Source organism: Silurus meridionalis, chromosome 4, assembly GCF_014805685.1.
Source record: "Silurus meridionalis isolate SWU-2019-XX chromosome 4, ASM1480568v1, whole genome shotgun sequence".
NCBI lineage: Eukaryota > Metazoa > Chordata > Actinopteri > Siluriformes > Siluridae > Silurus > Silurus meridionalis.
The window spans coordinates 30,036,951-30,052,043 of record NC_060887.1 but is presented as its reverse complement, the minus strand read 5'-3'; the positions used below and the strand labels follow the sequence as shown (position 1 = coordinate 30,052,043).

Here is a 15,093-nt window from a genome sequence, read left to right as displayed (position 1 = left end):
CTACCTCATAAAGATTTTAGGTAATTATTTCTACATAACTGAGTGTGTAATTTCCTGCAGTGGATGGTGGCTGGTCAGCCTGGACTCCTTGGAGTGTGTGTTCTGTTTCTTGTGGTGCCGGCCTGCAGTCACGCTATCGTTTTTGTTCCAATCCTGAACGTGCCGGTGCTGGAATGCCGTGCCTGGGCCCAGACCGCCAGGATCAAGCATGTGTCCAGAAAGCATGCAGCCGTGAGTGATTCACCAAGTGTAAAATTACACAAGCTGTTCTCGAGAGTAGATAAAGACATTTAATTTGATATGTCACTGGTCTTGCTAAAAGGTAGTGGAGGATGGAGCGAGTGGACATCCTGGACAGAGTGTAGCAAGTCATGTGGAGGGGGTGTGCGCAGTCGTCACCGTAAATGTGACAGCCCAGTCACTGAGGGAGAAGGAGATTTCTGTGAGGGCCTAAAAACTGAAATTGTGGCCTGTAACATAGAGCACTGTCCAGGTACTATTCATGACTTCCACTCTGGTGGGCAAGTGTTTTTTTTCTTTCTTTTTAAAAATAGTGTTTGTGCATGTTTCTGTGTTACAGCAGATGTTAACAGTGTGTTGTGTTCACAGTGCCTCAGTGCGCAGATATTTCAGGCACTGTGTTCAGTAGCTGTGGACCCTCATGTCCCCGAACCTGTGATGAACTGACTGTGAGTACACGCTTTGGTCTCTTGTCTTACTATTGCTTTTAAAGCGCCTGTCTGAATTAGAATTTTATAATAATTTGATATATTTTTAATGATTTTGTTGCTTCATTTTTGCAAAATTATGGGTAGATTGTTAAACGGCAGATCTTGGTCCGTAGATCTTACAGTAGTCTGCTATAGAAATTGGGCAGAAGTGATTAACTTTATTCTTTACGTGTTTTAGTTTTTCATTTAGATCAAAACAGAGAGCCATTTACAGTATTTTACTTCTATTCAGTACATTTTGCAGAATATTATGCTAAGCAATACCTTCATTATACATGCAAAAGACATTACGTACAGCATTTATGGAATTTGGCAGGCATCCAGAGTGACTTACATTTATCTAATTTATACAACTGAGCTTGTGTATAAGGTCCTTGTTTAAGGGCCCAGCAGTGGCATCTTGGTGGTGATGGTAATTTGAACTCGTGACATTCAGTATCTTAACCATTAGCTACTCTAACCGACACACAGCCTGTGCAAATTAAATGCTAAATTCCTTTTATCTCACTTTAAAAATATCTACTTAATAAATATCATTACGAGAAGTTTTATAGCATTAACTCATCTAATATAGTATGTTGGGTTTAAATTGGCTTTATTATAAATAACACAGGTCTTCAATAATACAGAAGATGTACACATCTATAAAATATTTTAAGACCTTGTAATTTGCTTTCATTTCTGTTTGAGATGTGAAAAAATGCCCATTCAGCATTTTAAACGGCTTCATTGATATGGTATTGAAAAAAGGTGTATTCTTTTTTTCAAAATTGAATGAATGCTTAGCTCTAATCAAGATTGTATAGGCATTTATAGACTGCTGAGGATTATGGTCAATTTAATGTTGATGATGAGGTTGATGGTGATGATAATGTTTTCCACACAGCACTGTGAGTGGCGTTGTGAGCCTGGCTGTTACTGCATTGATGACAAAGTGTTGAATGTTAACGGTACAGCCTGCGTAGAGAGAGAGCAGTGTCCCTGCCTGGACCTGTCCAGCGGGCAGCGTGTTGAGCCTGGAGAGACAGTTCTCACACATGACGGTTGCAATAACTGGTAAGAACAGAACTAAAGAATGATGAGAATCAGTGATAAATGCAATAAAAAAATAAAAATAACTACGTATCCTACTGTCAAATCAGATGTGTTCTGCTTTTTTTTGCCTACAGTACCTGTGTTGGAGGACAGCTCAATTGTAGCAACAACCCCTGTCCAGGTTTGACATACAAAATTTGACAAAAATAGGACACTTTGTATAATTTTTATACATAATTTTGATTCCAGTCACACTGGCTTACTATAAGAAGGAACTTTATATTTCAGCTTTGGTAAGATCCAACATAAAAAACTATTTATCAATTTTTCTGTTGTCAGTTGATGGAGGCTGGTGTGAGTGGTCAAGCTGGACACCATGCTCTAAGACGTGTGGTGCTGAGTGGGTCTCTCGCTACAGGAGCTGTGCTTGTCCTGTCCTAGTGGCAGGAGGGGCAGAGTGTCCAGGCCAACAAGAGGAACACCAGGGCCTTGGAGTACAGATAGAAAAACAACCCTGTCCTTCAATCACCTTTTGTCCAGGTGACACACACATCTACTGCGTACACTGATGACACAGGACTTTTTTTATATAAAAAGTAACAAATGGGTGAGGTGCTGTCCTTATCAATAAATTACATCATAGAACAGGATCCACAATAATCATCTGATTTATACTTAATACACAGATAAAAAAAGACCATTTTTTTCTGCACTAACATTTGCCTTTAATTCTGAAAAATTCAGGGGATCAAAATTAGATACCTCATAGCAGGCTAGTATATAAATTGATCCATTAATATTGTGTAGTAAGTGTGTAGTATGTGTAGTAATTGTAAGATTACCTTCATTTTTTTTGGAAAAAAATATGTAGTTTCACAGTATAATTTATGCAATTTTAACTACATATGCTTTAATTAACTCTAACCATGGTTCTTATGTAAGATGTAGTTTTTTTTTGTAGAAACATTAAAACTCTTTTGTTAGGTGTGGTTTCCTGGCTATGTAGTGTAAGTGAAAGGTCATTACTGCTTTTGTTTGTCTTTCTCCTCACTAGTCAATGGTTCGTGGGGATTCTGGAGTAAATGGTCAGAGTGTGATGCCTGTGCGGGGAAGTCTGTCCGGAAACGAGAGTGTAACAGCCCTCCCGCTAGATTTGGAGGTCTGCCATGCCACGGCGAGTCCATACAAAGTCGTGGTTGCCATGACAACGAAACCGTCTGCTCAGGTCAGTTTTCCTTGTATTCAGTGTCCTGCATACATCAGGGTTATGGTTAGGGTTAGAACCTTGGGGCAAATGTTAAATGGAAAAAGACTGAAAAGACGGTCTGAACTGTGTGGTCTCTTTTAAACAAAATTGAAAAGTCTAAACTAATATATGATGCACTTTTTGTACACTTTATATTTAAGTATTTTATTTAATTTTATTTAATAAAAAAAGGGTATATACCAAATATTCACTGCAGTTTGGGAAACTATTGATGTCATGTCATTTAAATGTTAATGCATTTATGTTTATGTATCATATCAAATGGTTTTAATGCTGTATGATTGCATTTACTTTAGTAAGCTTGCATACCTGTGCCTGTTGCAAAGCAGTGACACTTAAGAATTTTTTTTTTTTCAAGAAAACATTGAGATATTTTTCTTTGTTAAATACCAAAACTTTTTTTTTTTTAGGGTTTCAAATGATCAAAATGAAACTATCGAATTTTTTTTATTTTTTTATTTTTTTTTACAGTGTACTAATTATAGACCTGCAATTTGGCACCACTAAATTCAGCACCAAGCTATCAGTATTGCTTAAATAAGTACTTTTGTTATTTGTACTGTATAAGAAATGAGATATATGCAACAACATCATTCATTTTTTATAACTGAATGCAATTTATAGTAGTTAACGTAGTCTTAACTATGATTCGAATGCCATCATTATTGAAGCTTTGTTTCATTATTCCCCCTCCTTCTCCTTGTCCAAACTCAGACTGCGGAGGTAAACAGGAGGAGTGGCCTTGTGGGAAACCGTGCCCTCGCTCATGTGAAGATCTTCATAGTGACACTGAGTGTATAGACACACCAGGGTGCAGTCTGACCTGTGGTTGCCCAGGTGACATGGTTTTGCAGGATGGCGTGTGTGTGGACAGAGATGAGTGCCGGTGTAAATTCCACAACAGCACTACTGGTGAGAAAAGCATTCAAGGGTGACATTATAAGATATTGTGTGTTAAAGAGTATTTTGTATGATTTTGACAGCAGCTCAGGAAAAAATTACTGTGCTTGAATTTGTTGAACTATGTGGAGCACTATGCTGTATTGCATATGTCCTACTATGCATATTTATTATTTGAAATTATCTTCACAGAATAAATAGCGAACCAGACAACTTAATGTATTAGTTTGTCAGCATTTGGTGGTGGTAGCTGGAATACTGAAAACTGTGTTAATTGAGTCAGTTGCAAGGTCCTACATCATTTATAACATATAGCAAAGAGACTTCAGACACATCTAAAGAATAATCAATTGTACTACACCTCAACAACCAAAGAACTGTTGCCACCCAGATGAGGATAGTTTTCCTTTTGCATCTGATTCCACTTAAACTTTCTTCCTAAAACTGTACGTATGGGAGTTTTTCCTTGCCACAGTCACCACTGGCTTTCTCATTAGAGATAAACTTATAGGCATTCAACTTATACATTTTAACTTTATAACTTCTTTATTTCTGTAAAGCTGCTTTGGAACAATGTCCATGGTTAAAAGCGCTATACAAATAAAACTGAATTGAGCTGAACTGAATTTAAATAATTGAAATACCACTGGAATGCTGCACTATAACTCTTCTTTATAAATGCATAAGAACTTTCTGTTTTTTATTAAACTAATCTATTAACATCTTTCAGTACATTTTAATATCACAAACACCGCATGGGAGTGGCCAGGCAGGGCAGACTGGCAGTATGCAAACTCGGGAGAGAGCATCATCACAGACTGCAACAACTGGTACCCCTTATTCTCCTGGAATTTATTAGAAACTAATATATAGTAATACGATTTTTTTATATTCAAAAGCTTGATGCATCATTGTTATATTCTGATTAATTTATTGTTTGTTTTTATATCTAGCACATGTGAAGCTGGTGTCCTGCACTGTGATTCACTTCCTGGTTGTATTGTTGATGGTGGGTGGAGCCAATGGGGGCTATGGTCTGAATGTTCAGCCCCATGTGGAAGTGGGGTCAAGCTGCGGACTCGTCAGTGTAATAACCCTTCTCCTCAGGGAGGTGGGAGAGCGTGCAGTGGTGATGGTGAGCAGCAGAAGGAGTGTAACAGTCATGCCTGCACAGGTGTGTAAGCTTGCACTGGTCATTATTACAGGCATTTCAATGATTTTTAAAATTACATTTGTTTGATCTATTCAATTTAATCAATATTATGAGGTGCACCAGTAATCAGGAAGTACAGAAACAATGCATGATGGAGGGTGCTGTTATGGGGAATTAATCAACGATGGTGTTCCAAACTGCATATCTTCAAGTGTTTAGTTTCATTTATTCCAGCACATACATATTGTCATTTATCATACAATAATGTTCTTTTATAGTTTCTGTGTTGTGAATTATGCTTGAAAAAAATTCATATTTGGTATTCCTTACATTACAACAACCATCAACATATGCTCCCCAATAGCCTCTTATTCTATATTTTAAAGTGTCCCAAAACCATTCTGATTGTTACAACATGATGGAACTGGAGGCTCCATCCAAAAATGCACAGAAATCTTCACCTCTTCAAGATATGCATATTTATACACATAAGAATCTATTTTTGTACAGAGTCTGCCAAACAAGACCCTATATAAGTTGATATAAAAACTATAATGTATATGAATAAGCACATTATTGTATCTAGTGAACCTGTGGTTTGCTTTTTGTTTTTTGTCAGAGCTGCTGTTATACACTATTAAACAGCATCATTCGAACAGAGTCTAGCTTTCAGTATTGCTGTGGTACAATATGAACATGTGTACTGATAATACAATTACCTTATTCCAGGTAATGATTAGTTCTATAAACATCACACTGTGATATATAAAGATGGATTAAAGATAATATCAGATTCCATATAATATGATAAAGAACCTTGAATCCTTGCATATAATAATTAATAATAATAAGTGATTGACTCAATTATACCATACCTAACATATTCACCAAATACCAAAAAATAAGCAACCATAATAAATATTTATCATTCAAATATTTAAATTGCAATTTTTTTATATGATTATGTATAATCTCAGATTCTGGGATGTGGTACGACTGGTCGGCATGGTCCATGTGTTCTGTTACTTGTGGAGGAGGAGAACAGAAGCGTACTCGTTCCTGCCGCACTCCTCCATGCACAGGCATGACACGGCAGAGCAAGACCTGCAACACGCAAGTGTGTCTGGGTGAGTTACACACCACATTTCTACACAAGATCTATGCACTAAATAGAAGGATGATAAATATATGAAAGTATCATTTAAAGTCATAGATATCACTAATGTAAAGTTATTGGCTGACCTGAATTTTATAAAAATAAAAACTATGTAGCCTGAATCACCAGGTCGTACGCAAGAAGAGTTTTGGGTAGATTGTTGGCATTTGTAAAACAATGTTTAGTTCAATGGCTACATATTTCATGAACATGAGAATTTGGACTGTACTTTTTGTACGTTATTAAATACTTGTGTGTTTATGCCTTGAGTTTTATATCTTACATTTACATTTACATTTGCGGCATTTAGCAGAAGCCTTATCCAGAGCGATGTACAAAAGTGCTTTGAGTCTCTAGCAATGAATAAATCTACACTGGTACGCAAGATTACAAACTTAATGTACCGTATTTTTCGGACTATAAGCTGCTACTTTTTTTCCACGTTTTGAACCCCGCGGCTTAAACAACGAAGCGGCTTATTTATGAATTTTTCCTTTTTTTCCGGTTTCACAAACTTCAAGCCAAAAAACTAAAGCCCATAACATTAGACCAATGAAATTTCCGAACGGAAACGAAAAAACGCACCTCACCTGTGTTCTGAGCTGCACAGCATCAGGAGAAAAAAAGTTTTTTTTAAACGCACGACGATGCCAAAAGATAAACTCCCGAGAGAAATAGTTGTGAAAGGAAGGAGGAAGACAGTAAACAATGACTTTCTTGGTCGTCTACTGTTTAGATACAAGCCGTTGTAACGCGTTGAGTCTGGGTGAAGGGAGAGCTCACTTCTGGCATGCTATTCCCAAAATACCGCTATGCTCGTAAAGGAAGCGCAACATATTTCACCCTTTCATTAAAGCCTGTGTAAAGTACATTAGTGTAGACAGTGCAGCTTATAGACAGGTGCGGCTTATTTATGTTAAAATAAAAATATTTGTAAAATTCTGTGGGTGCGGCTTATAAATGGGTGCGCTTTATAGTCCGGAAATTACGGTAAATATAACTCGAGTTCTACAAAGCAAATCTGGAAAGTGCTAATTTAAGTATTTTAGGAAGAAGTAGGTCTTCAACTGTCGCTTGAAAATAGCCAGGGACTCTGCTGTACGGGCATCTAGGGGAAGTTCATGCCACCACTTCGGTGCCAGAACAGAGAAGAGCCTTGAAGTATACTTACCTCTTGAAGAGCCTATGTAAGGGAACTTATTTTACAGTATTTGCAGTATTTTGAGTAAATGCACTACTGCAGGGATCCAGAGATCTCAAAAAGTTACTGTATCTACTATACACGATAACTTGACATTGAGGCACGAATGGCTAAATGGAGTTTTGTGGACATTATGGAAACTTAGAATGAATGAAAGCGTCTTAGGGGATGAGAACTTTATTGATAAAGCATCAACAAAAGCAAAACACATCCACATTTTCCTAAATTATGTTCTTGCCTGAACCTCTTTTCTAAAGGCTAAAGAAATACAAGTTCTACAGAATAGCAAGGTTAAAGTGAAAAAATTCTCAAAATTTTAATTAACACTTTAAATAAAGATGCTCCGACTCAGAATGAGGTTAATGACTCAGGACCAATGGTTGCAATGGCTCTAATAATTATCCAGAATATTATAGTATACAGTACATGTCATCAATGATTTGAACATATAGATTGTTGGTCAAAATGAATGTAGACTAGAGTATGCAGAGTACATTTTTTACTGTTAAAGGGTTGCTCTCTGAGAACACTTTTTTTTTTTTCTGTGGCAAACAGACATGCTTTAAAGCTCAAGTCCCTGAAAATCAGCCATTTGTGTCTTATGGGGTTCTGTAATTAGGTAGTTATATCCGTCCGCTCCCACATACTGTGGCAGAGGTATGTTTGAATTTGTGATTAACTCTCCCTCAAGAGCAGCAGTGTCTGGCTCCGTGATTTGCCTAATCATCCAGCCTATTGTAAAGGCCTTCCAGGTTGTCCTGCTGAAACACCCAGCACCAACATTCTCATTTAAAAGTGAAATGTCTCCATTTTAGAGCTGTGTCTTTGCCCATTCTGTCAGAAATTCAGATGAGCTATTTCCAAAGGCCTGCTGTGAAATATGCTGCTAATTCTCAGGGTCTAGCTCTGAGAAAAATAGGAACTTGCAAAGAAAATGAGATTCATACGTAGTACTGGGCCAAGGTCTAATCAAAGGACAAATGTTGCTTATGTGCAGTGTATACTCCTAAGAAAAAGAAAATGGGTCAAGCCAGAAATGTAAAAAAAAATAGTAATCTTTGAATGGTCTTAACAAGTTATTTGACAGGAAATTTGGTTTTGTTTTGGTATGAGTTTGTCATCAGGCCCTTGATGGGCTGCAGTAGGTGTGGCAGATAACCAAATGAATCAAGTTATAATAAAATTAAATAAAAAAATAATCAAACATTTCACTCATTATTATGCGTTTGTCCTAAAATAAAACTGTATCACCGTTTCTAGCATTTCCCTGAACTGTTCACTACACTATTAAAAACGTATTATTATGTGTACTGCTATTATTATTTTACATAAGACTGTGCACACATAAAGAATGTACCACTAGCATTAGTCAACTTGTTATCTTGTGTGTGTATCAGAGGTGGGCTGCCCTCCGGGTCGTCTGTACCGGGAGTGTGAGAGAGGCGAGGGCTGTCCGTTCAACTGTGCTCAGCTCAGTGGGCTTGAAGGCTGTTACTCTGAGGGATGTGAAGAGGGATGTCACTGTCCACCCAACACCTACCAGCACCATGGAGCCTGCATGCAGGTCAAATAACTAGCCATAGCTGATATAACAGATGTAGTAGTAACATAATGCATTTAGATTTGTGGAATCATTGTGAAGATGCTTCACTTGATGCACTGAAAAAAAGTAGTATAAGGAATATTGTACCATATATTGTGTGTATATATCAGAGTATCATTTATCGAAATTATGCATTGCTTCAAAGTCATGTGCACAATTGTTTGATGATTTGGCTGAATGGTGTTTGACAATGTCTTTTGTCTAGGAATGTCCATGCCAAGTGGACAACAAGCTCTTGACCTCACTTCAAAGAGTATCTTTGACCCCAGAGTTAACCCCAGATCTTTACAACATTACCATGGGAACAGAGCTCAGGTCTGGAGAAGAGCTGATGCATGAATGTAGCTCCTGGTAAGAACTGCCTTGCCTGAGAATAATTTTAGGTGCCATTTTGTATGAACCTGCAAAGCTAGTGTGGCTGATTGTACATGCACATGTAGAAATCACAAAATCTCTTATAACTGAAAGTCTTTTTTCTTACACAAAAACTGAGCCTATTTAGTCAGTATAACTTTCATCTTTATGGATTTCCTCCTCAGCCTGTGTGAGCACGGCTTTTGGAACTGTTCACTAGTGCCGTGTCCTCGTGATGGTGGTCTGAGTCCTTGGGGTCCCTGGGGTCCCTGTTCACTCAGCTGTGGTGGTCTGGGGCAGAAAGTACGCAGTAGAAGCTGCACAAATCCAAGCCCTGCTTATGGTGGTAAAGAATGTGTGGGAGACCTGCTGGAGACAGCATATTGCCAGACCCCAGATTGTTCAGGTGAACCTTCCTCTCTTTAATAACTGATTTCCCAGCTCATATGTTTCTTTCTATTCTAGTAATTATGCTGTGCAAGATGCTTTCTAATTGCTGAACTATTTCTCATCATCACAAGTGCCTAATTTATAATCAATCTATTTGCAGTTCTTCCTACAATTGAACCTCCTATATCAGGTAAACATACAGTTACAAAGTTTATAGTATATACAAAAATAATAATTTATTCATTGTCAGTAACCACTTCCTGGTCAGGGAGATGCAGAATCTGGAGACTAGTGCATATACACCCACTCCACACACATAGGGTCAAATTAATTACTGTATCAAATAAAAACTGTGTACTATTTAACATTAGCCAAGCCAAAAATATAAAGACAGAAGTCTCTCTAAGATCTTTTTCTTTCTTTGTCTCTATCTGTCTTTAGATGAGGATTTGGGTTTCTCCCAGTGGACAACATGGAGTTCCTGTTCTAAATCCTGCAATGAAGCAGGCCACCCTGCGGTCAAGTTTCGTCAAAGAGAGTGTATCAAAGCACCATGCACAGGACAAAACAGACAACGAAAAGTCTGCAACCTCCCTCAGTGTCCTGGTAAACATGTAGTTACTACCTACACTCTGCTCCTCAAATGATCAACTAGGAGTGCCGTTTAGCACAGCCAAAAAATGCAATTAGCTTTAAATGATAATAATATTGTTAATGCCACTGCTACTGAATCCACCTTTATGGAAAGATCTCAATTTGAATATAGATGCAGTTTTATTAGTTGGCACGTGTTTAAAGATTTATTTGACTTTTCAAGCTTCAGTGACTCAGTAAACAGATATTCTAACCTGTAGATAAGCTCTTGTCTGCATGAGAACACGGTTGAACTTAGCTGGCTTTGTTGTTGTTTGGGAGATGGTGGAGTGTGTGTGGATGAGTCATGTACCCATAGAAACTGCTCGTGGACAGAGTGGGGGGAGTGGAGCGTGTGTTCAAGATCTTGTGGTGTTGGTCAGCAGCAGCGCTTCCGCAGCTTTATTGCTCCTGGGATTAACGGAACCTGGTGTTCAGGCATCATTGATGGCAATGTGGAGAACCGTTTCTGCAACATCCGCGCCTGCCGAGGTGAGACAGGCAACTCATTACTGAGTTAACGATGCTTATTTTTGTCTCCTGTAGTGTTTAAACTATTTACGTACTGTATAAGTCAATGCAGACTTTGTATTTCTTAACATTATACCATATTTTTTAATTGTGACTGTGTGCTTTAGTCCAATACTAAAGCAAAAGGCAGAATCTGCTAGCTTTATCTAAAAAATAATGTTATCTATGCTGGTTAATACTTTATATTGGAGTCAACAAAGACTTAATATAATTAGCTGTCTCAAATCCAAAGGTAATTTTGGCAAAACGTGGACATGATTTTTCTCTGTAACAAAATATGTAACTGTGTTTTTTTTCTATTTCTCTTCAAACTTATATGCAATATTCATCAGATTTGAGTCATATAATGTAAGGACGCAGTGTGAACAGAGAAATATACTAGTTGTAGTATATTCTGAATTTGCATTAATTTTGAGTCTATAATATTATTGAATTTTGTAATTATATTAAGAACCATGCACAAAGTATAATATACAGTGAGGAAGATAAGTATTTGAACACCCTGCTATTTTGACAATTTCAGACCCCCTCATGATTTCTAAGTGGGAGAACTTGCAAAATAGCAGGGTGTTCAAATACTTATTTTCCTCACTGTATATATATATATATATATATATATATATATATATATATATATATATATATATATATATATATATATATATATATATGGTGCATGGACCTGTTGGATTCTGTGCATTATTAATTAAAATAAAAGCCTTACAGCCCTTTTTGTCTTTTTTCTTCTCAGTGGATGGGAGCTGGTCTCGCTGGAGTCCATGGTCACACTGTGATAAGTCTTGTGGGGGTGGTCGCTCTATTCGCACTCGTTCCTGCTCCAGCCCTCCACCCAAAAATGGTGGACTTAAATGTCTTGGAGAGAAGAACCAGGTCAAACCCTGCAACACCAAACCATGTGGTATGCCTTGCCAATGCACTTATTAAGATTTTTTGCCTTTAATGTTTTAACAGTTGGCAGAACTTTTCCACTTAACATTTCTCACAGATCTGTATGGAGGACAGTTTTAAGTATTCATACTCTTATACAATAACCAATATTCAGTCTAATATGTTGTGCTGTTTACTAAATTTTTACATTCCAGATGCGCACGGATGCCCACAGGGTCAGGATTTTGTTCCCTGTGCCAATAAGTGCCCTCAGCGTTGCTCCGACCTACAGCAAGACATTCAGTGCCAGGACAATACTGTGTGCCAGCCAGGCTGCCGCTGCCCTCAGGGTATGCCCTCATGGATAAGATACACTTGCAAATACGAATTTGATATTAGATATTATTGATTTGATATTATTAATATGCTGTGATTGTATCATATTTCATTTGCACTTCTGATATCCCCTCAATATTATAGCTCACCTCGAAGAAGAAAAATTGTATTGATGCCAAATTCATTTTTTTATGAATCTATTACAGTAGGAGCTTAATAGATAAAATTTCATATCAGAAAATTTACAATATTACCCTGACTGTCTAACACCCGTAAAAACCTCCTAAAACATAAAACCTCAAAACCTCTTTCAAAAAAAAAAACTTTACCACATGATTAGTTATATTTATCCCATTGTGTGTGTATTGTTCTCTGGACTAATCCATGTGTAAACACAGAATAATTGCAGTGATACAAAAATTGCACACCAAAAACATTATACTGTAATACTGTTATAAATTATTTTAGTTTAAACAGGTACTTGACAGTTATTGTCTTTATATATATGATTACTATGATTGTCTTTCCATTTTAGATGTTACTTGCATTGTCATCAGTTTTCATGTCTGTATGTAGGTGAGCTGCAGCAGGATGGAGTGTGCGTGAAGCTGTGGCAGTGTGATTGTGTAGATGCACTCGGGCACAGTTGGGCTGCAGGCAGCCAGCACCAAGTTGACTGCAACAACTGCAGCTGCGCAGACGGAGTGCTTTCCTGCACCAACTTCACCTGTAAAGGAAAGACCAGCTGCTCCTGGAGCTCATGGTCCAGCTGGGCCTCCTGCAGTGTTAGCTGTGGGGCAGGACATAGAACACGCTTCAGGTGAAGTATTAAAGAGAGAGAGTTTGATGAAGTTGTAACCGGAGAATGATGAATGAAAGCTGTAGCTTGTGTAGGTACACTTTAAGGACAAAAAATATTGGGACACCTGATTTCCCCAGCCATTAGTGATTTTTTCTTTCAAACTGTTATCTCAAACCTGAAGGCACACATTTGTTTAAGATGTCTTTGGATGCAGTAAAATAAGATTTTCCCTTCACTTCAACTAAAAAACCCAAACCTGTTTTAGCATGACAGTGCCCTGGTGCACAAAGAACTTCCATGAAGATATGCTTTGCATGGATTGGAGTGAAAGATCTCCTGCTATAGAGCTCTGACCTCAACCCTATTGAACACCCTTGGGATGAATTGAACATTGACTGCACCCCAGACCTTCTCACCCTCACCTACATCAGTACATGACTTTACTAATACCCTTGTGTCTGAATGAGCAGAAATATCCAGAACCACACTCCAAAATTTATTGAAAAATCCCAGAAGAGTAGATGGAATTATGAGAGCAAATTAGGAAATGTGAACTGAGATGATCAAAAAGCACATACTTATGACCAGGTGTCCACAAACATTTGGCAATATAGTGTATGAATGTGGTGATTAATAGGAAGTTAATAAGACACATACTGAAAACTGGATGGATGAATGCTAAGAAATTCATTACCGTTTCAGGTCACTGATTCCAGATGCTCCTGATGCTGACTGTCAGTTCGAGGAAGTTCAACGCAAGCCATGTGACCCAGGTCCCTGCCCTCCCTTGTGTCTCCATGGCAATCAGTCGCTGTTTGTTGGTGACACATGGTTAGAAGGGGAATGTAAACAATGGTGAGTTATTAATATGTGCGTAGATTTATATTATTTATTTATTACATATTTTATTTATTTATATATATATAAAACATTGTAAATAAACAGTTTTTGACGTATGCACATGCAAAGATTTCACACACATGGATACTTTGTTATGTGCTATATGATCCTAGTTGTTTTTGTATTTATGTTTTGGTATTCAGCACATGCATTCCAGAAGGAGAATATTGCCAGGATATTTACTGCAGAGGTGCGTACGCTCTAAAAACAATTAATAAATTAACCTTTAAGATTAATCAATCTTAAAAACTATATAACAACATTTTTAATTACATTACAGTCAACACAATACTAATTCAGAAAATATTCATGATCATTACAAGAATGAAATAACATTATTTTAATATTTAGTATAATAAAAATTCAAGATGAGAACCCAGCCATTATGGTTGCACAAGCCAGTGTACTCTTATTGCCAGTCCCAAGCCCACATTAATGGGGGGTGGGGGTGGAAGTGGGGGGTTTGTGTTAGAAAGGCCATCCAGCATAAAACATGTGCCAAATCAAATATGCGGATTAGAATTTCATACCGGATTGGTCAAGGCCCGGGTTACCAATGACCGCCACAGGTATTGTTAGCCAACAGGGTACCGGTGGAAATTGGGCTACTGTTGGCCAAAGGTGGAGAAGGAGAGGAGGAAGACGTCTACAGAGACAGCAGGGAAAGGGGAAGTGTAGGAGAGTGAAGGTTCAGGTAGGTACTATAAATGTTGGTACTAATGGTAAGAGAGATAGCTGATATGATGGGAAGGAGAAAGGTAGATTTGTTGTGTGTTCAGGAGACCGAGTGGAAAGGACGGAAGGACAGAAACATTGGAGGTGGGTTAAACTGTTCTATCATGGTGTGGATGGAAAGAGAAATGGTGTAGGGGTGATCCTGAAAGAAGAGTACAGTAAGAGTGTAGTGGAGGTGAAGAGAGTTTCTGATAGAAGGATGAACGTGAAGCTGGAAGTTGAAATGTCTTCAGTGTTTATGATCCACAAGTGGGCTGTGAGATGGAGGAGAAGGAACAATTCTGAAGTGAGTTAGATGAAGTGGAATAAGGTGTACCTAGGAATAAAAGATTGGTGATTGGGGCAGTAGTGTGGGATTCAGGGAAGAGGTCAGACAGGGGCTCGGTGGTGGTGAAGAGGTGCTGGATGATTGGGCAACTACTGCAGAAGTGATAATGGAGACAGAAATAGAAAGATAGACAAAGTAATGTGGTGGTGG

General features: G+C 37.9%; 1 protein-coding gene across 1 annotated transcript in view; it reads left to right on the top strand.

Annotated features, from left to right (window-relative positions):
- Positions 1-15,093, top strand: part of sspo (SCO-spondin) — an 86,920-nt gene that overhangs the window by 44,690 nt on the left and 27,137 nt on the right. Inside the window, 22 exon segments of the mRNA XM_046846134.1 lie at positions 61-231; positions 323-493; positions 610-689; positions 1,618-1,787; positions 1,901-1,947; positions 2,106-2,306; positions 2,821-2,991; positions 3,748-3,945; positions 4,664-4,763; positions 4,887-5,107; positions 6,064-6,213; positions 8,841-9,007; positions 9,252-9,397; positions 9,586-9,806; positions 9,951-9,980; positions 10,232-10,396; positions 10,706-10,915; positions 11,706-11,873; positions 12,058-12,192; positions 12,755-12,998; positions 13,683-13,835; positions 14,024-14,070. Coding sequence (XP_046702090.1) covers positions 61-231; positions 323-493; positions 610-689; positions 1,618-1,787; positions 1,901-1,947; positions 2,106-2,306; positions 2,821-2,991; positions 3,748-3,945; positions 4,664-4,763; positions 4,887-5,107; positions 6,064-6,213; positions 8,841-9,007; positions 9,252-9,397; positions 9,586-9,806; positions 9,951-9,980; positions 10,232-10,396; positions 10,706-10,915; positions 11,706-11,873; positions 12,058-12,192; positions 12,755-12,998; positions 13,683-13,835; positions 14,024-14,070 — 3,366 coding nt within the window.